The 26980-nt window shown below is 41.3% G+C and overlaps 1 protein-coding gene across 1 annotated transcript in view; it reads left to right on the top strand.

Moving 5' to 3' along the window:
* TNFRSF11A (TNF receptor superfamily member 11a) overlaps positions 1-26980 on the top strand; it is a 35005-nt gene that overhangs the window by 6028 nt on the left and 1997 nt on the right. Inside the window, exons 2-9 of the mRNA XM_065399978.1 lie at positions 11034-11115; positions 11899-12024; positions 12814-12957; positions 14352-14445; positions 16457-16551; positions 17587-17694; positions 19639-19691; positions 21767-22610. Of these exons, the coding sequence (XP_065256050.1) occupies positions 11034-11115; positions 11899-12024; positions 12814-12957; positions 14352-14445; positions 16457-16551; positions 17587-17694; positions 19639-19691; positions 21767-22610 (1546 nt within the window). The remainder of the gene's footprint in view (positions 1-11033; positions 11116-11898; positions 12025-12813; positions 12958-14351; positions 14446-16456; positions 16552-17586; positions 17695-19638; positions 19692-21766; positions 22611-26980) is intronic.

Below are 26980 nucleotides of genomic sequence, written 5' to 3'. Positions count from 1 at the left end.
AGATTTTGTAGGGATCCACAAACGAAAAAAGGCTGAAAACCAACTGGTCTGGGGTGTCTCTATTGCACTGCAGGAGGTTTCATGAAGTTTCAAAGCAGGGGAATGCTAACCTCCAGTTTTCTCCTAGTTCACTTCCCCCCACATTTAGGTTCTATTTGTGACATGTCTTTACTGATAATGGGAACCTCTGACCCAGATCAGAGGAGTGATGCTGATTTACACCACCTGAGGATCTGATCCATAATATCCTGATATTGCACCCCTTCCCTGTATTTCTTTTCTGTCTGTAAGCTCTTCAGGGTGGGGACTTTGCCTTCCTTTGTGTTTGCACAGCGCTTAGGACATGTGGGTGCAACCAAAACCAAATATAAAGTAGTAATAATAGGACAGGGCCTTAACTTGCTCCCACTGAACTCAATGGGAGTGCTGCCATAAGTTCAAACTGGAGCAGTTTGGGGCCCAGAAGGGAAGTGTGCGAATTCTACCCCGGGTTGAAGGCCATTTCTCCCAAGAACTTTTTCACGTGCTGTAATTCCCAGGGCAACTCACTTTCACTCCCCACGTCCCTCTCTGGTGGAGCCCTATTTAGATACTGCCCAATAACTAATACTTGATTCTATTCTCTGTCCACATTCTAGACAAATGGATGAGCCTGTCTTTCAAGTTTTTTTTTTTTAAACATTGGTTTAACAGCAGTAGGCAAAGTTCATTTATGACAGGAGCCTTGCCTAGTTACCAGAAAACAGGGAGTTAATCTCCCCACCTCCCTCCAGTTCAGATCTCACACAGATGGGGGCTGTGGGGAGGAGCAGTGAAGCTGGGCTAGGCAGTGAACACCTGGTCCAGCTCTCAAAGCAGAGCCAGGCAGCTGCAGCTCCTTGGTTCACTTCCAAAGTGAATTAAGCTAAACCGTATTCAGGCCACCTTTAATTCTGAATAACAGCATCCACACACAGGGATTTAATGTGGTTTAACTAATCCCCTTCAAAGTCACATCTTTAGTTAATTTGAATTAACTTTCCTAGATGGCCCCATGTCAACAATCCATAAGTTTCAAGTATAGCTATGGAGAAAGACCTTAGCTCAGTAAAAGAGTTTTTTCTTGCAAGACTAGATAGCTCAACCCACCCTACCAGTTTCAGATACTTGATCAGCAGGAAGAAAATTATGTAATTTGCCCTCACCACTTTGTGGAATAAATAAAGTAAGTAAATAGGATCTGTTCATGAACAGCAAAGAATTACATTCATGACTGCAGATTGGTACAGAATGTATTTAGGTGTGGCAAACCGTTTCTTCTTGCATGTTTTATGTTCTTCAGTATCTTCTAGTATTGTTGGAATAATGGTTTTGGAGCTCAGGACTTAAATCTGCCTATGCTGATAAATCATTTTTAAGGTAATGGAATATGTGGTAAAACTGACACACAACGGGTGTGATCCAAAACCCACTGAAGTCAATGGGAATCTTTTCATTGACTTTATTGGTCTTTGCATCATGCCCTTAGTACATAGCAAATGGCAGACTTGGTTTTTTAGGATGACTACTAAGGAATAAAGGCCCAGATTCTCAAAGGTATTTGGGCTCCTAACTCCCATTAAATCAATTGGAGTTTGGCACCTAAATACCTTTTGAGGATCCGGGCCAAAGTAACCAATGAGCTCCATACTGCTGTTCTGACTTTACTCTTATAAAGGCAGCAGGATTGGGCTCTGTGCTGCCTGTTACTCTGACAGGGAAGAAGTTATCGTGTAATTCTTGCCCAGATGATCAGACTGTGTAGTTTATTTCAAGAGAGGATCCTCTGAGTGTGTGAGGAGCACCCATTTTATAAAGCCATCTACCACAGGAATGGCTGCATCCCTGAAAATACCTGTTACCACTGCCCAAAGAAGCATGCCCAAATGATTCACCATAGAATTCCAAATAGGAGCTGTGTGAGGGTAAGCTTGCAGGATTATACATTAAGCTCTTATTGTCTAGTGTATTACACTGCATTCTGGTAGCCTATTGAGCAATATGACACTATACTTACCATCACTCAATAGCACATACTTGTCAAAAGAGTTCTTTATTGCTAATTTTAGCTTTTCTTTTCTTTTGTGTGTGTGTGCATTTTATTAGCTTTCCATAAACATATAAAATATATCTTTGCTTTTTGTACATAACCAACACACCCAAATAACTTCTGTTAAATTTCCTGTGTGTATTCATAGATTTATAGACTTTAAGAACAGAAGAAAGCACTATGAACATTTAGTCTGACATCCAGTTTAACACAGACGTGGAGTTCTACTCAGTAATGCCTGCATCAAGCCCATAACTTTAGGTTGATTAAGTAAGCAAAAAACAACACCTATACTGTAAATATATATAAAACAGAGGAGGAGCCTATCACAGTAGGTGATGACTCTGTGGAGCTTCTTCAAGGTGACCTTAAGGATCACCCAGTGTCTTAGGGATCAGGTTATTCACTCTAAATTGTATATTAATTATATATGGAAAGAAGCAAACATAGAGCTTCAGTTCTTTTGTTTACACTTTTTAAAATTGTAAATAGATTTTCCATGCAAGCTTTACAAGATATTGGCTTTGGGAGTTTCATTTCTCTGTAGCTTTGCTGTAAAAGCATATTAGTAAAATTGTGATTTTTTTTTTAACCCCTGCTTTTATAATCTGTAGATTTTTTTAAAAAAATACTTTGACAGATAATTGCAAGCAGTCTGATTAAAAGTAAATAATTTTAAAAAGAAAAAATGCTTACAGGTAGCATGGTCTAGTGCATGGTTCCCAAACTTTATTAGTTCATGTACCATCTTCTTAAAAAATTGCAAATGTCTCCTTTTAGTATGTATTTATTTTTAGGCCTTGTTAGCTTAAGGATTTCTGGACTCTGGGGTAAAATAAATGCCTAAAGAAGCCTAAAAGTTTGATTATAACTAGGGCAGGCTAGGGTGGGTCTCTCTGTCTAGTTTGGACCAGAAATGCTGCTCTGGACCTGAGAAAACTTCCCAATGAATGTTTGCTTGAAACTGATACTTTTCCATATAAATTTCTGGGGTCATGGAATCAGCATTTTCCACTGAAAAACACTTTATCGAGAGGTTCCTGTCCAGCTGTAATTATAACTTCCTTTTTAAACATCTCTAGAATTTTAGACAGCACATTATAAAGAAACACAATGAATCAGCCATTATTTGTCTTCTGTGTTACTCAAATTGCAAGAAACAATTAAGTATGTCACAGATGATATCTTGATATATTTCGTTACATGCTGGAGACCTACATTCAGTGGTCTGACTTTTTAACTCATCTAATTTAAGTGAGAAGTTCCTTATATGGATCGCTGTTGAATATGAGCCAAAGTTTACTTTGCTTCCCTTTTATAAACATTAAAGAGAAACACAAAACATTTGAAGTAGCAATTGGATAAAACAAATAAAGTGCCATTAAAAAAAAGGGGTGGTGAAAGAGAGAGAGAAAGCGGGTTCAGGCAGTTTCTTTTTATAACTGTGATTTGTCCTGCTAGTGACTGTAATTTTTGGGTTTGGGTTTGAATTTTTTATTTAAATAAAAATGAACACAAAGGGATGGGTGACTCTGGTTGTGTGTGTGTGTGTGTGTGTGTGTGTGTGTGTGTAGTGGGAAGAGGGTTCAGAGAGGAGAGGCAGGGGAGTCTTAGCTGGAAGGGGGTGGGGCTTGCCCTCTACCTGAACATCGGGCAGCTCCAGCTGGGCTGAAGAGGTGAGGGGGCCTCAAATGGCAGCCACCCAGCTGTTCTGGCTCTCCTTAGCCCTGTAGCCAAACTTTTATCCATTGGACCTGACTGATCACCCCCCACCTACCAACTTCACTGCAGAGATGGGAGAGAATTCCCCATGTACCCCCTCCCTTCCAGCCCTACAGGGGCCAGGTTGCAGCCTCTGTGAGGCAGGGAGTGCAGAGGGTGTTCCTGTGTGTGGGCCCTTTGACCTTGGGGTTCCCAGTGGCTACAGGTTTTGCAGTTGCTCTGAACTGGCCCTGTGTGCCTGTCTCTCTTTGGATGAGAGGAGCTCTGGCCGCATGAGATGAAACTTCACACGTTTGCCTCAGCAACTTGAGTTGTGTGGCTCAGCACAAGCAGAAAGCCAGCCGGCTGTGTGCTGGATGAGAGAGTGCAGCGCCCAGTGACAGCCGCAGCATCTAACGCACTACTAAATAACACTACTATGTCAGTGTGGTTGGCGAGTATTAGTCACCATTATGGCTGAAAGCAGCCAGAAGAGTGCATTTTTGCTTCTTGGGCATTCTCTGGCATTCTCCAGTACATGCGACATCCATCCGTTTGAAACTGAAAGGTTTGTTGTTGGTTTTGAAGAGTTTTTGGCATAGGATCCCCTTCTCTAGTGAATAGGGCACTAGACGGAGGACCCAGCAGACCTGGGTTCTATACACAGCTTTGCCCTTACAGTGCTGTTATTTCATAAAAAGAACAGGAGTACTTGTGGCACCTTAGAGACTAACAAATTTATTAGAGCATAAGCTTTCGTGGGCTACAACCCACTTCTTCGGATGCATAAGTCACTTCAACTCTCTTTCCTTTCCACCATTTGTTTGTCTTATCTATGTAAACATTAGGTTTTTCAGGGCAGGACTATGTCTGTATATGGTGCCCCACCATAATGGAGCCTGATCTCACCTAGGGGTTCTGGGCACTACTGTAGGCAAAGTAATAATATTTAGACTCCCTAAACAGCCCAGTGAATCAAAATAAGCATTAAATATATATACATGTGTATTGACACCTGTCTGATTGTTATCTGATGATAATCATACGGTGGATGAATGTTACTCATATGATGGGGAGTTTTTAATTCCATTGAGGAGCTAAAGGAAGATTAGTTAATTCACAGAAACTGTAGCCATGTCAACACTGATCAATCTATTGTTTGTTTTATCTAATCTAACCTACCAAGCTTCTTATCTGCCCTCCCCCATCATTATAAGATATGTTTAGTCAATGTCACCACTTCTGCTCTTTTGCACAGTCTGCCTAACAAAAATAACTCTGGAGGGTTTGTGATTAGTTTATGGTTCTTCCTGTAGATAAAGTTCTGTCATTGGTCAGGTGATCCCTCATAACTGGATTTACTGTCTGCTGCTTGTTAAAAAGAGCCCATAGGAACAATTACAGTATGCAATACGGTCATTAGGGAATTAGACTTTTTCAGTGCATCTCTCCATTACCTGTCAACAATGTATAGATATTTTTAAAATCTCCTTATTAATGATTGTCTTTACCCTATGTTCTTTCTTACCACTTTGGGTCTGGAAGGTTTCAAGATCTAGCAAGTTTACAAGGATTCATTTGTAAGAGTGAAATAGCATTCAGTCTTCATTCCGCCTTTGCATTTCCTGACTCTGTTTTACCATCTGATGGTGGTTATGTGATGTGGTTTACTGGTCACTGGAAAGTTGACATCACAAAAACCATTTCGTTCACAATCTGAATTACAGCCCTTCAAGTGAAAAGCTGGAACTGCCCAGAGTCATCTATGTGCATTGTGACTGGATTTTATCAGCAGTCAATTAAGATTGTGTGGAAGGATGTGTGTCCATCTAACTCAGATTATGCCTTTTCAATATAAATCTTTCATCTCCTTTTAATCTCTATGATGTAAAAATATAATTGAGGTCTTCTGTAAGTAATAAGATAGTATTTCCCCAGGTGGTGTTGCTGAGTGGTCCTTGAACCAGGAAAGTGGCAGAGATGACCAGTAGCTCTACTAAATTACCAATGCTTTTAAGCCTCCTTCAACAAAATAATTTTTCTGGCTAGTGAATCACTAGTTAGAATTGCTCAAGCAGATCAGTCTCCATGAGGAATAGGAAACCTGAGGCTGTATTAAGGCAGCGTTGCCCATTGATTTCATATTAGGGTTTCATGATTTGAATTAGCATATAACTATAGTTCAGCCATACATGACTTGGATGCCGATTAAAAAAATAAATAAACCATTTGTTATCAGTTTCAGACTCCTCCTAGCAGCCTGGTGGTTTTGGTTCTTTTGTGTTTTGTTGTGAGACAGCAAGAGATTAATGCTGCTGTGGTGCAGCTTAGGACTGTTGCTGAAGGAAGACGGGAACTGTTAAGCAACATTAGCAATGTGGCAAAAAGGGCGGAAGACACAAAACTTTTAAATGTGAAGGGATGGCTTCTTGTCTCTGAAGAGGGGATACATGTATTTTTTAAACAGAAAAAACTATTGCAGAGCCAGTCCCAGCTGGAAAACAAGATGGCTGGTTTAAATGGCTATTGGTCAGACGTCACTGGGCAAATCCTGATCCTCTGGGTGAAGACGCTCATGCCCAAAGAACAGTAGAATCACCAGAGTTCTGCTTCATGGACAACTGAGGATCAGACAATCAAACAGTTTCTCATGCTTTTAATGTCACTATTAATACCAAGCTCATGAGTTTAAAAATCAGTTGATGTTGTGTGAGACAGGATACAACATTGCTCACGTTTCTACATTAGGTCTGCATTCCAAAAAGAAGTAAAAATGTGATTTGGTCAGTAAAATGGTCAGCTATGACTTGAAGACCCTTTGGAAGCAGATATATTGAGTAAGAAGATGCCATTTTTAAATAGTTACCCACCATCTATAACTACACTTTAAACAAATGTTAGCTTCACAAATCTGAGAATATCACAAACAATCCACAGAGAGTCTCAGGTTTTTGAAAGAAATGACATTTAAAAAAAATACTGGAAACCCCCTAGCTTGTTCTTCCAGATTTTTTTCTTTTGAAGTAAAGGGGCCCATGCAATTCTATCCTCTCTCTCTGATATGTCTGTCTGAATATTCATTTGAGCGAGAAAGTAATTTTAGCACCTATGACACACAATTTCTGTTGCCATCAGATTGTTCAACAGCACTAAAAATAAATATTTCTTTAAGCCTGAAGGCAGGAATTTGAATTCTGTTAGTCTCCCCTTCAGAAGCACCTGTGTGTGCTTTTAAATGTCTGACTAACACAGTTCAGCTTTATAGCCGTGATTCATTAAAGCAAATTCATTAGAGCCTGCAAGCACTCATACATATGCTTACCTTTGAGCATGTCCATTCTCCCAGTGAAGTCAATGCGACTACTCATGTGCTTAAAGCTAAGCATGTGCTGAAGTGCTTTGCAGAATCGGGGCCTTATGAAAACCAGAGGGAAATGTTTCTTAATTCTATGTGCTGTCCATCATTGGAAATGGACACAGTTCTGAGACGATACATATTTGAACAGGCAGACTGGATTACATTTAAGGACTACAGCAAAAAACTTGTGTTTATCCTATAATTAAAAATATGAAAAATCTTTTAAAAATATGACTTCTCTTAAATGTTAATTTTCATATGTCCATAAGGTCCAGTGAAAAGATTCACCAATACTGATAATGGCAAAGGAATGACTGAGTTTGTTTAATTTATTTCAGATTAGGTTTCCAGATTGTTTTTATTTATTTTTATTTGATATTTGTAAGATTATGTACAACCACCTGTGGAAATTTGACCCTCTTTCTATACACACCAATACTGTGTATTATCAGAATAATCAGCATTTATATGTACAGAATTATTATTGGCAGAGAGAAAAGATGGCCTGGTGATTGCTTGGGACTCCAGACACCTGGGTTCAGTTCCCCATTCTGCCACAGACTACTTGCGTGACTTTGGGCAAGTAACTTGGTCTCTCTGTACCCCTGTCCCCAGGCTGTAAAAAGGAATAATCACACCTCCCTACCTCCTGGGTGTTATGAGGATAAATCCATTAAAGACTGTGAGGTGGTCAGGTACTACACTGATAGGGCCATATAAGTAAAGTAGGTAGATTCCCCCAGGCAAAAAAAGCTTATGTACAGTTTGTCGCTCAGGTACAATCCTCCTGCAGACCCTTCCGTGAGTAGCCCCATTGGCTGCACTGGGATTGCTCACAAAAGGTACCCCTTACAAATATAGATGTGCAATATCCAACCCATTTAAAAAAAAAAAAAAGGGGGGTTCTAACCCCCAGTTTGACAGGGAAGACTTCTATACAAATTCTTCTGTCAGTTTGAAAGTATAGCTTCATCCTGCCTCACAAATAGAAGTTCTCCTTAGCTGGAAATACCAAGGACTAAGACAGTGGTTCTCAGACTTTAGTGCTGGTGACCCCTTTCACATAGCCTCTGAGTGAGACCCCTCCTTATAAATTAAAAACACGTTTATGTATTTAACACCATTATAAATGCTGGAGGCAAAGCTGGGTTTGGGGTGGAGGCTGACAGCTCACAACCCCCCATGTCTGAACCTTGTGACCCCCTGAGGGGTCCCGACCCCCAGTTTGAGAACCCCTGGATTAAGACTTCTCAAACACAATCTAAAATAAAAGCTCCTTTCCCCAGCTGCGCTCATTTAGCTTTTTATCTTCTCTTGCACCCCAAATGACATGTTCTACGGCATAATCTGATACAGATCCAGAGTCCCTTCTACCCTAGGACAAAGTTCACACTCACACCCCATTATGTGGCTAGGTTGCCATTTGATTTGAGATGCATGTAAGAAATTTGGCGTGATTTTACTGTTTACCTCACTGGAAGTGTAAATAAGAGAAGACGGTAGCAAGGCTTTTTAAATACTAGGACGCCACCATAGAATGGAGTGTTGATTGTCACAATGCGAGTATATAGACAGAAAAATAGCTGTGGTGAGAATATACTGGAAATGTAACAATAGCACCTGTGTTATGTATAGCTCCCTTGTTTTATAATAGGTAACTAAATAACCAGCTCTTAGTGCTGATTCGAACCATAAGAGGAACCACTGAAGAGTTATCTGTATAGGTTGCCTGTCCATTCATGCTGTTTTATTTTAAAAAATGATTCTCCAACCTTTGGCTCTATGTTCTAAAATAAATTTCCATATCCTTCCTTAAAACTAAAGACTGTCCTCGTTTAGCAGTTCAGTGATTTTAAGTCTCCCATCAAAAGAGGAACTTTCAAACTGGAGCAAACAAGGAAGAAAAGAACTTTTTGCACAAAAACCAAATGACTCAACCAGTTGTATGCCACGTTCACAGATGGTTATGAATAAGAGTTTATTCATTCACAGCCTTTATCTCTTGCACGATCCTGCAGTGAAGTCACAATTCTTAGCTGGTGATAGCTTGGCCTTTTACCACATACAACCATTTTAACGTAATGTCAGAAATTCAATAGATTGCAAGAACATGTTAGAACATTGTCCACAAGATAGTGAACAGCACTGTCATTCAGCCACTGGGCTGGCCAAGCCTGTTTTACTACATTCATGGGACTACCTAACATCTTGCCAGGAATGTACACAGCCCTGAATGCTAATTATTCAGGGAAAAAGTATCATGGGGGTGCAATAGTAAGAACTATAATTATTATTATTCATTTATATTGCGGTAGGAGCTCTGATGATGGCCCAGAACCCATTTGTGCTAGGCGCTGTACAAACAGAACAAAAAAGATTATTTCTGTCCCAAAGAGAATCTTACAATCTAAGTAAAACCTCAGAGACAACAGGAGACAGACAGGGGAGCACAAGGGAACAATGAGACAAAAGCACTATGTTTGCAGGACTGGACCCTTAATTTGCCTCAGGATTATTATTATTTATTAGTGGCATCAGACACTAGTGGCATTCAGCCCCATACAAGCGTACCCAAAGACATCGTCTTTGACTTAAGGATCTTACAGTCCAATTCAGATGCAGCTCATACAGATTAAAGCCACAGAAATAATGCACCAGAATATGGTTCAAAACTAGTGGGTCATGTGGAAATAAGTGTCCTTTAATCAAGAGAAGGAGCTTATCTGGCACAAAAGGAAAGGAGGCAATTCCAAGCAACAAGACCCACAAGGTCAGATGATGCAAGGTCCAAGCGGGAAAAGGATAGCAAAGCACTGGAGACTAGAAAGGAGGAAAGGGAACAAAAGGAGGAAACAAAAAGAGAGACGTGAGCAGGGGAATGGAAACTGATCTAAATTTCACTCTACAGTACCTGTGCACGTGGAGCTTTTATCACATGCTATATATCGAAAGAATTACATTGCCAGCAGCAGGAGTGCCAACATGCTTTCCTCAAAGAAATATTCCACATAACATATTCCACATAAACAATATCTCAGCAGCTACATCCAATTACAATGAAGAATCAGTCACTATAAATAAGGGTTTTGAAGTGTCTTAAACATTATAAAAGAAATCATTAACAATGGGATGTCTGCTTTACTCGCAGGTGGCAAAAGCAGGAGTGAGTTCTGCAAGTCATTCTGTGCGCTAATAAAACCAAGATATCCACACTGCTGTGTACTCTCTCTATGCTTCTTACATGACCATTTTTTTTATGGATGATAGAATTTTTGCTTAATTTCATTGTAATTAAGGCTCCTCTGAAGCCATGTTGCGTATCCCAGTGGGAATCTGGGAACTTCTCCTTTTCAGTGGTTTAAATCACTTGTTTTTGGCTCTCTGCCAGGTTGCCAAATGTTGAACTTTAAACCTGTCACTGATCAAGTATTAAATCTTGCTAGACCTGAGTCTTGGGCTGGGTTCATTTTGGTGGAGAAAGAGGAAGTATTTCTGTTAGGTTGCTTTTTATTTGTTTGTTTTTGTTTGTTAAAATAATGCTTATTTGAAGCTGTTCATGGGGTTCAAATGTTAGAATACAGTGCTGGGGGAGATGGGTTACTGGGTAAGAGAAGAGGTCAAAAATGCATGATAAATTGCACAATCATGTTATTTATTTCTCACATGGCTGTCAAGCTCTGCATGTGTAGATATTATCAAGTTTATATTACTTAATTTGTCTGCAAAGGACTTTTGATAATGAAACGTACCATGTCTGTGCTCCGTAATATTTACTATTTTGCAAAATGAAGTGTTGTAACTAATTAGTGGAGCTTTCCTTCCACTTATCAGAAGCATGAGTAGGATTTTCTAAAACTATTTCATGAATAACTCTCAAGGTATTGTTTCTCTTGTTCTGTTTCCCAGTTATCACTACAAATCTCTCCCGCCTGTGAGAGTGAGCAACACTATGAGTATTCTGGACGGTGCTGCACAAAGTGTGAGCCAGGTAAGTATATTCTAGTGCTCTTATTTTTCAAAAATGAAAATCTTCTTTATGAAATTAGCATCGGGTCACTAGGTCATTTTGCTTTTTTGAGTCCATGAGCAGGCCCTCTCAGAGGTCCAGAGAGGCCCTGGCCACTTCCAGCTTTTGAGGCCCCTAGCCATAATAAAAATAAAAAATGACGACACATGAAAACAAAATACGGCACCAAAAAAAGAGTGACATAATTTGAATATTTTTTTTTTAACAAATGCTTTTCTGGTCCGATAGGGATGCTCATAAAAACAAGTTGCAAAGCTTATCAAATGCCAAAAAATGAACAAGTGTCTAAATTTGAGGCCCCCTTTGAGCTTGAGGCCCAGGCCAAATGGCCCTCCTGGCCACCCCTCTGATTGGCCCTGTCCATGAGTCTAATTGCACAACTCCTAGCAAAGCATTTAGGAATATGCATAATTGAAAGCACGGGCATAGTCCCCAGCCTACACCACTGACTTCAACAAAAGATGCACCAGATACCTGGTTTGTTTGAGATTTTTCAGTGCTGGAGACACACAGTGATATGACTCTCACTGATTTCAGTGAGACTATTCATGTGCTTAAAGTTACTCAGGTGCTTAAATGCCTTGCTAAATTGAGGCCAGAGTGAGGAACTGGGATGACAATAGGCAAAAACCTTCCTAAATCCAGTGGCATCAGTCGAGTAACAGATGGGCTAAATTTGGTCTATTATCTTTAGAGAGCGTCAGTGACTGATAAGTGACCGTGGTTTTTTCCCTCTTTGTTCAGGAAAGTACATGTCTGCCAAATGCACTGCCACCTCTGAGACTGTGTGCCAGCCTTGCGGCCCAAACGAATATATGGATGTCTGGAATGAAGAAGACAAATGTTTACTACACAAAATATGTGATGAGGGTGAGTTGTTCATACTGAGGCATTACGTACCTTTGAGTCCAAACTATTGAAGTATGAGGATGGGTGAGTGGATTTAGAACAGGGGTAGTCAATATGCAGACTGCGGGGCAAATCCCGACCGCCAGACGCTTTTGAACACACCCTGAAATCTTTTTATTTATTTTTATTATCATTATTGTTGTTTTTTTATTATTTTCTCTAGAGTCTGGACCTTGACTATACCTTGATCAAAAAATTTGGACCTTGACAAAAAATAATTGACTATCCCTGATCTAGAACTTATGTTTAATTCACCAAAATAATAATTGAGAGAGGGATTTTCAAATGACCTTAAGAGAGTTAGGTGCCCAACTCCCAGTAAATTTCAACCCCCCCAGGCTCTTTTGGAAATCTCAGCCATAACCCTTAGGCTACCACTAGTGAATCTTCAGTGGAGTGCACTAGGGTACTATGGGTGAGCACATAGAGATTCTTCCTCCCCCTCCCTCCCAGCATAAGGCTGCACACGTTTCTTGAGTCTATTTGTCTCCCCAGTGTAAAGGCTCAATTCAGCTCCAACTGAAGTCAATAAAAATGATGTCACTTTATGATTCTAAACAGTGAGGCGTCTCATATGAATCAACTTATCTACCATGTTAGAACCAACTGCTCTACAAATATTAATGTGATGCCTAACAAGAATGATTCTGCATCTGACACGCAAGCAGTGTGGACATGTGGGGGGTGAGGCTGGCCATCCCAAATTATGTTGAAGGAGAGATTTTTACTTCCATCTGCTTTCTCATTTAGGGAGAGGTTTAATAGAAGTGAATCCAGGAAATAGAACGTTCCAGCGACAATGTGCATGTACACTGGGATACCACTGTAACGAAGACTGTGATTACTGTCTGCGAAATACAGAATGTGCTCCAGGGTTTGGCGTTCACCATCCTGGTAAGATATGTAGAGTGGACAACTAGATGAATGGAGTCCCAGCCTTTAAAGAGAGGGTTGATTGGATCTCAGGCCAATGTGAGTTGGAGAGGTGTGTTGTAGGTATAATAACTGATGTACAACCTTCACGATCTGTTTACATTTTGAAGGCTGCCTTTCATAGAGTTATAGATTCCAAGGTCAGAAGGGACCATTGTGATCATCCCATGTGACCTCCTGCATAACACAGGCCATAGAACTTCCCCAAAATAAGGAAGAGACTTGAGAATTTTTATTTTGACTAAAATCTCTTAGTTGAGGTGGACCTTAAAAGTTTTATCTTGAATTCTATAATTGTCATGGGAGACTTCACTGTGCACCGAATGCTAAGGAATTTGACTCTGATTAACTTTAAAAATTTAACTACAATATTCACAAAAGCATCCCCATGCATGTGCTGTCATTGTGATCTCAGTGTTCGGGTTAAGTTGAACTGAATGAACCATGCTAAGTTCAATTTTATAGCATTAGGCGAAGGTAAAAATTATGAACACCTTTTGAAAATTAACAGAGTAGTAGTTTTGTATGTATTATAACTCAAGCAGTTTCATGGATTTACTTCAGATGTGACAAAAACAAATCACCTCTGACATCAGACTAGCTGTGAAATTTCAGGCTAAAAGGAGGTGGGTTGGTTGGTTTGTTCATTTGCTTTTCGGGAGTGGAAATCAGAAGGCGTCAAAATCAGGTTTATACTGGACATTGGTAAGAAAGGAGGCCATTCCAAGTGGCAGGAACAACATAAAAATGGTACAGGACTGACTGCTGGAGAAGTAAGTGCTACATCTGGACTCAACACAATGATTTCTTCTCCACAGTAGCTGGTATTGTGAACACCCACCATAGTTATGGAGTCAAGTATCAAAAGGGTAGCCGTGTTAGTCTGGATCTGTAAAAGCAGCAAAGAGTCCTGTGGCACCTTATAGACTAACAGATGTATTGGAGCATGAGCTTTCGTGGGTGAATACCCACTTCATCATTATGGAGTCACCACTGTGGCTCTGTAGTAGTGGTGGTATAAGTTACTGACATAATTAATGACAGGTTTCAGAGTAACTGCATTAACACAAGACTGGTTGTTAGGCGCTAATTCCATTGTAACTAAGTGTTTTTTCACCACAGCTATGCAAATCGCTCCTGTCATTTCTGTTTCTCGTTTTGACTCTGTAGAGACCTCATTTACCACTACTTTCTGCCCAGATTTAACTCCAGTTGCCTCCTTTAATATAATGGAAGATCTTCCTCATGATGGAAGGATTTTCAGGGGGGGAAAATCTTATCAGCAAAATCTTCTCCAAGTCTGAGATGAAGTTGTTACAGTTGCTCAGCTATGCTGTTTGTTTCCTCTACCACAGTGCAACGAGACAAGGATACTGTGTGTGCACCATGCCGCTGGGGGTACTTCTCAGCCATCTATTCATCCACCGATGAGTGTAAATCCTGGACCAAGTAAGTGCATCTCTCCTAGAACATAACTGTGAGATAACCACAAAGCTGTAAGAGGCCTGGACAAATTGATTTTTCAGCTGAAGAATGGAACGTTCAACGGACTGTCAGTGAGCTTCTCTCTTTGTAGCACACTGATCAGCAGCCATGCAGCATTGACAGAGTAGATTTAAATATGGGAATTCTCACATCAGAGATTGATCCTCACCAGGGAAAAGCAAGGGAAGGGAATTGCAACAAAACTGTTGAGCTAGAGCATTCTGTTCAGTTCATGCCCTCTTCCTGTCCTTGGTCACTTTTACACATTTCTCACCTTGGTCCTCATTCAGCTCTTTCTTCCCTCTTGTCTTTGCCACTTCCTTGTGCCTGTAATGGCTTTTTTGAGAACACTGTTTTCTGTCTGTCAGGGGGTTGTTTCATGGAGGAGGAGTTTTCTGTCCCTATTTTGCTTTCGCTTGTGCTCTCTTTCTTTCTCTTCTCTTCTCTCTTGTTTCCTATTTCTGCTTTTCTCTCTTTGTCTCTTCTGTTCCTCATTTCTCCTCCTGTTTTCATCAGTTTTGGTCTAATAAGGACATGAACACACACAAGCCATGATAAGAAATGGATGTTCCTTTCCTGTCACCTGACATGAATCCAGGTTATAAAGACCAACCCTATCACATGGCAAGAGCAGTGTCCACTGACTCCAGTGGCTACTGTTATACCTCCTTCTCTGCAGCCTTGTGTCTGTTCTCTGTCTTTTCCCCCCCATTCATTGCTCTTTCTCTTCTTCAGATTTATCCTCTCATAAAGATGAAGCAGTTCAGCTGTACATAGCATCATCTGCATTCCCAGTACCCTCTTCTGTGTGCCTGTGGGTTCGGTAGACATAAAGTAATTCAGTGGGTGGCACCTTGCTGGGATATGCTACACAATTAAGCAAAATATAATATAACCCAAGAGACTTGCTTTACCATAACGGGGACCAAACTAGTGAAGATGCTACGTGTTAAAATATAAATTAGAAATACAAATTTAAAACTATAGAGCAAATAGGGCTCTCGTAATGAGCACAATACGAAGTGAAAGCAGATAATGCCCTTTAGCTGGACATGTATGTGATCACTCCATTACATAACACACATTGCATTACATACCAAAAAAAAAACCCTACATTAAAAGAATTGTGTTTAGATTGCAAAGATGAGCACTCAAAAGATAGGAAATGCCAGATTTGCATTTGTCTGTGCATCCTTAATTCTGTCCCCCTTGTTCATCTAACCTGTGCACTGAGTGAGGCCTGGACCTTGTGGAAAATATAGTATGTGATCATGCAATTAAAGAGAGCATCATAATTCATATGCACAAGGGGGCTGAATTAAGGCTCCACAGACAAATGTAAATCTGGCATTTCCTACCTTTTGAGTGTTTGACTTTGCAACCTAAGTAAGGCTCTTGTAATCTAATTTTTAAATATGTAATTTCCTGATTTTTAAAAAAGAAAAATAACTAATTCTGCTATGTACAACCTTAACAATCCCTCATAGCATGTGATCAACAGCCTTTGAACCCTGAACCTTCAACACTGACTGCTGCTACTTGAGTTACAGGGCTAACTATATTAGCGAGCAGCAGGAGAAGGCTTTTCTCACAGAGGGGGGAATGGGTCACTGACACTCAGGGCCACCCAGAGTATTCAGGGGGCCTGGGACAAAGCACTTTAGAATGTTCCTTTTATTTTGGCAAGCTGACACCATTTTCCTGAGGAACACAGCAGAGGAAAAGCCATAGTGGCTGTTAACAGTTTATAAATCCACAAAGCCTCAATAGAATTTTATAGGACAAAGAAAATCTTTATGTTGAGGGCTTTCTGCCTGCCAAATTTCAAAGGAAGACAATGGAGGTGTTAGAGATGATTAAAAATTAAAGGCTCTGAGAATCTCTTATAATGCAAAGTGTTAGGCAACCTAAATGTAGGTGTCATTGCCAGTTCTCTACATGATCATCCAGCATTTTTTTTTCTTTATTTTTGTAGCTGCACAGCTCTGGGAACTGCAGAAGGAGTTCCTGGGACTGATCGGGCAGATGTAGTTTGTGTGGAGCCTACGATGTCTGTACAACCACAAGATGGTATATTTCATCATACATAATTATCCATCAGAAAGTATAGGGTAGGATTTTCAAAAGGGCTCAGTGCTGGCATAACTCTGTTCCCACTGAAGCTGGCTTTAAAGGAAGCAGTTGGGCCAATTCTGAGCCTTTTTGAAAATCCCCCTCAAAATATTTTTATATTAAAGATTATTTTATGCCATTCTGAATTAGGGTGACCAGATGTCCCAATTTTATAGGGACAGTCCCGATATTTGGGGCTTTTTCTTATATAGGTGCCTATTGCCCCCCACCCCGTCCCGATTTTTCACACTTTCTATCTGGTCACCCTATTCTGAATTGCACCTCCTTGTGAAAAATCACAACTACAGTCTATGTTCAGTACTGTATACAGCTTTATACTTTTTATTGAAATTACATACCAGATGAGATTGTTATTATAATACCCATTAACCACCATCACAGTTGCAGTTCTGACTTTTTTGCATTCCTCTAATGTTTAACTATTTAAAAAAAACCCTATGACTTCTGTCTGTGTACTGTTGATAGCGATGGATACTGTGTCAGTCAAAGGCAGACCTTGATGTCTGATAATGAGGCCTATTGCCCTTTTTATCTTTAATGTGGATGTGCTGCCCCAGCGAGACTGCATGTTTCAGCATGCAGTGAGCCGTCGTGATATGAGTCTTGCATGCTGGGGCCTGTGTAACTCATAGAAACTACCTTCAGAGCCTTTTCAGGCAAATCAAGTGTAGCTCTTGGGCTCCTGGCAGCTTACACTTGAACCCTTCAACTGAGCAAAATTTGGGCATGCCTATATTGGGCTGTCTTCAGAGTTTAAATCTGTAGTTCTTTTTAAGATAGCATTGTAAATCATGGGCTTGATCAGTCTCCTTGTTACGCAACAAAATGTGTTATAAAGCTATCGGGGTTATTTTAGAAATCTAAGTTCAAATAGAAAAATCTTACTGCATCCAAGTAAGAAAAGTAAGCAAGGATTGTATCATTGCTAAGTATAAGCTGCACACTGATGTGATATTTTTTTTCATCCTACAGAAACAAACAAGATCTTGTATGTTCTGAGTGTTCCAGTCCTCTTTGTGATATTAACCAGCATTATCATACTTATCATATATTACAAAAATAAGGGGAAAGCACTGACAGGTACATTATGGCTAATGATTTTTAGGAATTCAACTTAATGTGAAATCTGTATTTTTTTAAACTGTGTGATTTGACTTTAGTGGGAATCATCAGGTTAAAAACGCATGCATTGTTTGGAAAATTATATGCTCTACAGTTTATGTATTTTAGCTGGCACAAAGCAGGACTTTGGATTCCCTTTCTCTAGGCCAGAAACGTATTAGGCTTATCGCTCTGGTACCCTGTCAAATCAGCTATTGTGCAGTAACTGGTTTGTCAAAATTAGATCTTAGCTAATGTACAGTCCAATGGAGTGCTGTTTATGCATGCAAGGCATGTATTGTGTGGCCTGCATGCCTGACAGCTGTGCTTTAGCCAACTGGCGGCCTGTGGACTATTCTGTCCAGACCCTATGGAGGATTCCATTTTGTAATCTTGGTGTCTTCTGCACAGTGTGACCTCACACACACCATACGTGCGAGGTCACACTGAATGGAGGATGCAATTTTGGACTGCCTTACTAAAACTGTCATGGCATGCCACTAGTACAATCACATATCTGAGAACGTGATCAAGCTGCTTGTTTGGACTAGGGACTCGATACAGTATTACTGTAATAGTGGAGAAATGTGATTTTCATGTATTGTCAATGGCATTAAATATTATTAACATGGGGGAAATGCTGCAGCGATTGCTGCATGGATGTCGATGCATCTGCAGAAACTCATTTTAACCTCTACACGTTAGTTGATTTGAGCAAACTGTTATTACTCCTTTCGCATTTACTTCCTCCTCCTGGAAATCTTTTTCTCATCTGTCCTTTTCCCCTTTCATTTCCTCAGCCCCACCTGCCTGGGTATTTTGTGCCATTCTTCTCCTGCATTGTTTAAATAAACTTTTAAATAGTGTTTTATAAGTTAGCTACCACTTCCACACTAAATGCCTGTCACCCTAAATCAGGAATCCTTTGGGTGGGCTGGAGATAATGGTGACCCTCATAGTAAACCAAACATTTTAGATTCAGCACAGGTTATAGTGGAATCCTCTTAATCCGGATTTCCATCACTCTACAGCCCGCTCCAGTGAGTGGCCTTTCATGCCCTTTAAGAGAAATTCCAGACTGACAGATGATACCACTTAAATAGCAATACTGCTGTCTGGGCTCTGCAGAGCCCAATCAAGTTAGTGCCTTCTCCCAGTTTCTGCAGGCCAGTATCTACAGTGGAGTGGATAGTAGGTGTGTGTACTTGGCATGAATGGAACAAACTAATAGCCAAGACCAGGCAGTGGCCACATACTTGATATGTGTTCCACTTGTTCTACAAACACAGAGAACCAGCATAATATAAAAAGCACACAAGGCCCAGCACGACAAAATCCCCATAAACTATAATTACTGTCCTTGTAATGCAGCAGTCGCTGTTATAAAGCCTCACTGGGTTTAAACCTTTTCCTTCAGAGATGTTTTAATTTAGTACATTTCCCAATTAAACACATTCCAATTAAGCGGAACAGACTGTATTCAAAACTGCCATCCTGTGGTGGTTTCGGGGTGTGTGTGCAGGGGGTGGGGTTTCCCGCTTTGGTCTCCTCATTGCTATTTGGGCCATTCATGTGACACCTCTTGAAATAGACTAACCAATTGTATGGTTGCAACTGGGTCGATCTGAGGCCAGTCATAGCTTGTTGACATGTGACCAGGAATAAAGCCCTATTTGATGTGGAACATAGTTTAACCACATTCTATTTTAGGACCTTATAGACATTTGTTCCATAAGGATGTATCCAATTCAAGTTATAATGAATGCTCAGCTAGACAGTCGCTTGGTCTTTTGAGCAGAGTCAATAAAAACAATCTGGACAGTTAGGTTTCATTTAATGTAGGGGATTATGGATAACTGCATATTATTTGATCTGTGATTGACTTAAGAAAGCCTGCTAAACACTATTTTGTTTCCCCTACAGCAGATCTACAGCACTGGGCTAATGAAGTATGCAGCCAAATAAAAGGGACGAAGGTAAACTCTAATGTTCTAAATTTTTCACTGTGGTTATGCTTTGCTAATTCCTTTCCTGACCCTCATGGCAGCCTCGACACGTAGTACAGATAAATGAGGCCATAGATTTTTCTCCCACCATTCAGTAACTATTGTACCACGCAAGGAAAGACACTAGTAGGCGATCTGGTAGTTACAACAAAGGACAGAGAACTGATAGCATTCTGGCTTTAATTCCTGTAGACAATGAGCCAAGTTTTGCTCTAAGTTACACGAGTGTCACTCCTATGAGTCAAGTATCAAAGGGGTAGCCGTGTTAGTCATGCTCCTATACGTCTGTTAGTCTATAAGATGCCACAGGACTCTTTGCTACTCCTATGAGTGTGACACTCAAGGTAAACTGACAGCAGAATTGGGCCCATTGTGTGACCATGGGCATACCATTTGAATTCTTTCCCCCCACTCTACATAGCTAGAAGATAAGGACTTCTCTTTGCATTCTACAGAAATAGCTATTCTTTTCTGAACACTAGGGACGATTTGCTTTATATTCCTTTTTATTTTAAGCCCTTGGTGTCAGTTAATTATATTAATTGTTCTAGTGTACTAGGACTTTTTAATCATTGGGTAATCCCAGGAAAATTCCTGTAAATGCCATTTTTATGCTCATCGTAGAAAGTAGCCAAATGAAGAAATGGAGGGAATTTGTGGGCAGGGTCACTGAACATATAAGGCCTGAGTCTTCTCTCACTTCAGTCTAAATCAGTCATTCATGTCAGAGGAATTGAAGGTGTGTAAAACTGGTGTAAAGTAAGAGAATAATCAGCTGTTCCTTTATAAAAATGAGGGAGAGTATTTAAGGTCAAATCCTCTGCTGAGGTAAATGGTCACTGCTACATTGACTTCAGTGGAGTTTCACACAAAGAAGAGAATTTGACCCTTAGAATTTAGAGGATTTCAAATCTAGTATAGGTTAGATCTGGGCATCAAACTTTAAAGAATAGCCCATTATTAAGAGGAAAACCTCTTGTGCTTTAAATTGTAGCTTTTCTCTGAAAAGTGACTATAAAAATGGCACCATGGATTCCGCGTTTATTGTCTCAACAATTTCCAGGTCATATGTGCTCAGTTCACAAGTAAATGTTTTTTGAACTCTCTGCCTTGCAAGCTCACCCTGAGTTCTGAAAGCCAACCTGGATTCTTCCTTTTTCATGCATCACCACCATTAATAAAGGTTCTGCCCAGGGCCGCCAAGAGGATTCAGGGGGCCTGGGGTCTTCGGCGGCGGGGGGCCCCCGCTGCCGAATTGCCACCGAAGACCCGGCGCTTCGGCGGCGGATCCCAGGGCGGAAGGACTCCCCGCCGCGGGTTTTCAGAGCACTTCGGCGGCGGGTCCCGGGGCGGAAAGACCCCCCGCCGCGGGTTTTCAGAGCACTTCGGCGGCGGGTCCCGGGGCGGAAGGACCCCCCGCCGCCGAATTGCCGCCGAAGACCTGGAGCGGAAGAAGCTCCGAAGGCCCGAGCCCCACAAGAGTTTTCCGGGGCCCCCGGAGCGAGTGAAGGACCCCGCTCCAGGGGCCCCAAAAAACTCTCGTGGGGGCTCCTGCGCGGCCCGGGGCCTGGGGCAAATTGCCCCACTTGCCCCCCCCCTCTGGGCGGCCCTGGTTCTGCCCTCAGTGTCGCCTGTGCAAACCTCATTGCCGTCAATGGGCTTGCTCAGGTGTAACTGATTGGACCTTAGTAACAATTCTGTCAATGAGACAGAAGGAAGAATAAAATCTAACTCACTCACTCTTAGCTGTTTTGGCTCTTTAGAGCCAACAGGAGCAATAACCAGTTAAAAATTTATTTTTGTCACTCGCGGGAGCAGATTTGACTGTGAATACACACAAGGAGCAGACCTGTCCAGTAAGATCCTTGTCACATATCCAAGGAGAATTACATTTTATGGGTCAAAAATGAAGGTGGTGCTGCTCTAAGTCAGCAACTGCAACTCAAGAATATTAAGTTCTCTAAATATCATTTCTGCTCGGCTAAGAAAAATAATATTCTGATGACCTGTTTATTAAACATCTTTTTCTTTTGGATTTTGTTTAGGAATCCCCCCGAGAGCCATTTGTTAATACAAACATGGTGAACGCTACAAGTCCTCAGCCTTCTGAAGGAATATATTTACTAGCCCTTGATGACTATATTTTTTCTGAAGACCTGGGTTGCCCAAATGGGCACACTCTCTATGGGAAAGGCAGCCCAGATACAATCCACTATGAATTGGGAGAGAACATCCCAACATTGTCTTTAGCAACAGAGTCTGAAGATGACCACTTCAGGCAGATTCCCATGGAAGATGAATATGTAGATAGAGCTCCCCATGCCCATGGTTATTTACCTTTATTGAGTCAGCCTGACAGTAAATCTGTGTCACCATTTTCAGAGCCACTGGAGGTGGGGGAGAATGATAGCTTAAGTCAGTGCTTCACAGGAACTGAGAGCATGGTGGATTTAACAGGCTGCTATAGCTCTGATCCTTCATGCGGCATGGACTGCATCCATGTCTCCTCAGACAAATACCTACAGAAATCTTGCCATTGCACCTGTAGTCATATGAAGGAGACAGAGAGAAAGGACACAGATCACTTCCCAGTGAACCCTGAGTCAGTGAACAACTGCGTGTGCTGTGGGGTTTCATCTAGGGAATCTCCTAGGAAGTGGAGCGAACCCTTTTGTGCAGCAGTTGACTATACCACAGCCTCACCGGAAAATGGACTTTATCCACAGTGCACCTGTGGCTTGGACTTTCCCTCTGCAGGTCAGAGTACTTTAGCAAGCAATCCTGGCATGGAAGATACTCCCTCTGAAGGTACTGACACAAAGTACCAGAAAACAAACGGAAGCACTTCTGGGGCAAATTGTAGCACTTCAGAACTCCCACAGGCATCGGGTAAGCAACCCCTCCAGCAGGCTCGCTCTACATACTATCATATAGGATTATCCTTCATACTTTACCCATATTCTTTTACTTTGAATCTCAGTGCAGGATATGGTTTGGGGGAAGGAGAGATTAATAAAATGAAGCTTTTTTTTTTTTATTATTTATTTGCCTTGCAGTTACTTTCAATGACCAGGATAAAAAAGCCAGGACATTTGTTTTCTATTGGACTCTGGAAATGGTCTAGACCCAATGAGGTTTCATGCTGGTGCCAGTGGTTATTCTCCACCCAGCAAGGAAACCTCCATCCTCTGGCTCCCGCTACAGAGCCCAGACAGTTTATGCTGTTGTCTAAATATTTTGATGGTGGAACAAAGTGAATTCATTGCACTTTCGTCTCCCATCATGAAGTTCTCAGTTAAACACCAATAAGAAGCATGAAATTTGCAGTTAAACACCATTATAACTGACAAATAAAGACAGGCCCAATTTTCTGTTTGTTTAACTCAACCCTATCCACATCTGCTACAATGATATAAGAAATCATCTATTTATGATGGCTCTAGGACCAGATGTTGTTCAGTTGTTCCATTTAAATTATTTTTAGGGGGGGAAGTATATAGAGAAACTATATATGTATATGTCTGTCTTCCCACCTTTTATATGTCACTAGTAGTTTTAGACTGTAATCTCTTCAGGGCAGCAACCCTGTCTTTATATATGCTTTTATGATGTCTAGCAGAATGGGACCTTGGTCTTGATGAAGGCCTCTGGGTACTATGGTTATACAAATATTAATAATAGGCAATCGCCCTTCTATAAATGCATGTTATACCTTAGAGTAGTGTCCTGGGGCATTCATGTCAACCTGCCAAGGCCCAAATGTGGGCTGTAATGTGTCAGAGGCCCCCCCAAAAATGTTATCCACATGGGAGACTTAAAATACTGCAGGATTCATTCCTCTGTTATAAATGACTCATTCTGCTATACATGATTTGAGTGGAACGTAGGTACCTTTGGGGCTAAAATGAGGGACATCTGAGGTATGCCTAGAGGTCAAGTCCTTTTTGACACTAGCAGAATGTTACTCCTCTCTTTAAATCCGACAGTAGAATGAAGAGAGAGATATTATGGAGCAGAGGGGCAGGGGAGATTGGGGATTGGGGAGCAGGGGGAAAGGGGAGTTTGGACTCTCACGTGAATGGAAGTGTGTCTAATCTGGTCTGCTATTTAATTCTCTTGGTGTAGTTTTAATTGTATAGGCACCACTGGGTGCCTTCACTTACTGTAGTGCTACCTGGTGAAACCTGAGCATGCATACTGTGTTATTTATTTACAAGCGACATATGACTGCTGTGAGGGCCTTTTAGCCAATTCTAAAATAGTAATTTTTAATTAATCAGACTCAAAATGCACAGTTCATGTGTTCTTTTTCTGCTTATGGAATGGGAATGTTCTGAGGGAAATATCGATGTGTACATGTGAACTGGAATAGGGCTTAGTAAATGGTTCCATTCTGAGTCATGCTTAAGAACTAGCTGTGGGTGTATAAGAAGCATTAATGAAATCCTCTGTGAAGTTCTAGGACAGAAAAAGACACACAACATACATTTTGTAACTGTCTCAATATGGATTGACATAGTACCGGAACCATATAGGTGAGTGAACAGGGGCAGCACCACCTCTTCCTGGTGGTGGGGCTGAGCTGAGGTAGACAGAAAATTGCGGGGCTGCCCTATACATCTTGCGGGTGCACACATTTTTTTTTTTAACAATACGTACCTAAATATGTATATTATCTATGTTATCCTCAAAAGAAGAATAAAAATATATATACAGACAGATCAGTTTTAAACTACATCTCTGGCAGCTCACTGGTGCAACACTTATTCACAGAAAATCAATAGGAGAAAAACTAAGCCAATAAATAAATAAGCTAATAATACTAATAATATTAACAATAAACATGCAAACTTCTGGGAAAAATTACTGGTTAAATAATACTAATAGCTAATTACTTTAAATTGGAGAATATACTGTATTATATTTTTTAATTAGCCATTTGCACATGCAAAAAAACCAAAACAACAACACACACACACTACTATTTAAAACAAAATAAATAACAACCAACCAAAACTAAGTACACCTTTTTTCCTTAGCCGATCGAGCCCATATTTCCATTCCAGCCAAATCAAAACCCAATCAAATACGATCAGAAAATTCAAACCATTTTAAAGCTGTTTTTTGGAGGGGGGTTCACTCTTGCTTTAACTGTTGTGCACCCACATAATTCACGGTCTTTGTAAAAGTAACAAAAGCAATTCGGTTCTTAACTAAATGAACTGCCAATTAATACAAAAATAGCACAAAATAAATAAAGCTCTACCAATAAAGCACAAAAACAGCATTTGACAGGCAGCAAAAATCAAGATGTAATTTCTTAAACATACATTGTGGGGCAAGTGTTTCTCAAGGTTTCCACTAAACCAGTGAAAAACTGACATACATTATGAAACAAAAAAACGCATGTACGAAGATTGAGCTACTACTTACCGCAGAGAAGACGTTTCACTTAAGGACAATCCGTCCATTGTTGTGATTTGCAGCAAAGGAATTGGTGGCATCGTCAGGGGAGGCCTTAGGGCTGGGCGACTGCCCAGAGCACCATAGTCGAGGGGGCGCCTTGGTCAGAGGGCTCCATGGTCAATGCCCCCTCCCACACATATAGTCAGTCCAAGGCTCCTTTAACCTCCAAGAGCTGGGCCTGGAGCTGGGAGAGGCATGGCTGGGGGCACTCCAGCTGCTAGTCCTGTATGGGCTGGGGCTTCCTCTTCCCCTGCAAGGGCCACTCCTGAGGCCGGGTCAGACCAACTTCTGGGAACCTCCCGTGGCTGCAGGAAACTTTGCAACCCCGCACTTTCCTGCCGCCATTGCTCCCCAGCCATGGGGGGAGGGATCACTGTATGGGGAGCTGCCCCCCCATTTGCCTGGTGCCATTTTCCCTCAGGCCAGCCCTGGACATCATCAGCATTCAGAGCGGGGTGGCTGGCAGCAGCAGCAGCTGCTGGCTGGGTGCCCAGCTCTGAAGGCAGTGCCGCTGCCAGTAACAGCGCAGAACTGCGTAAGTAAGGGTGGCATGGTATGGCATTGCCATCCTTACTTCTGCGCTACCGCTGGCAGCGGTGCTGCCTTCAGAGCTGAGCCGCCGACCAGCAGCCGCAGCTCTCTGGCTGCCCAGCTCTGAAGGCAGTGGAGAAGTAAGGGTGGTAATACCACACCATGCCACCCTTACTTATCATAATATTAGACCATTGCGCTGGGAGGAGTAGCTATGAGTAGGGGGCTAAGGCAAATTTTGGGGTGGACATAGGTCCAACAACCGCCTCCCCACCAGCACTGCCCCTGTTTGAGAGTTTGTGGCATGTCAGCTTTGTGAAATAGAACTGGCTTCAAAATGGGGGGAAATTGCCACAAAAATTCCAAGGAAATATTTGTCTTTTTTACTAATCAATATTCAAAATTTAAATGAAAAATGTTGAACTGCCCTATCATGAAAGACTTTTGGCATGTAAATATAAATCTGCAAACCAAAGTGTTCAGTTACCGGGGTCTGAGCCTTCAGGTGCCAATTCATAATGCTCCAAATTTCGGAGGAGTTGAAATCTGTAGTGTGTGTTCATGCCCATCTCTAGTATTGACTATAAATAGAACTTTTAGAAGCCCTTTGTGAACCTAGGACACAGAATTTGAGGGGACCACCTGGGTCATCGAGTCCAGTCCCCTGCTATCACAGGCAAGCCCCCTTCTGGAGGATTAAGGGCTGAATGCTACAAAGGAGTTAGGTTCCTAACTTTCATTGACTTCAATAGAAGTTAGGAGCCTAACTTCTTCAGAGCATTCACCCCTGAGTGACTCAAGAATTAGGAATGGGATACAGAGTCTTTTACATCTAAGTTCAAATCCTGTCCAAGTCAGTAGCAACCAACAGTCATTACCACATGAAAGCTGCTTGGTGGCTTGTGCAAAGTGAGTTTGTGGCCACCTTCCAGTTCTCAGTAGGTAATTGTAACAAAAAAAACCCCAACAACCCTATAATACCAAGCAACTGGCAGTCTTGGTAGAGAAACCAAAGGACTGAATGCTTGTGGAGAGTATCCCTATAGGTCTGGGTTTTATATATATTTGGTAGGGCAAAGTGGACAGCTTTCATTAACACTCTCTGGGGAAAGAGGATTTCAGTATTCACCTCTTCTATCAACCTGGCACCTTTAATAAGCAGTTAAGAATCCCATATCACATTCAGCAAAGCATTAATTGACTTCTATTTAACTTTCATGTAGTTTATCTAAAATTGCTGTTCTACAAATAAACACTGGTGA

This window comes from Emys orbicularis, chromosome 2, assembly GCF_028017835.1.
Source record: "Emys orbicularis isolate rEmyOrb1 chromosome 2, rEmyOrb1.hap1, whole genome shotgun sequence".
NCBI lineage: Eukaryota > Metazoa > Chordata > Testudines > Emydidae > Emys > Emys orbicularis.
This window is presented reverse-complemented; position numbering and strand designations above follow the sequence as displayed.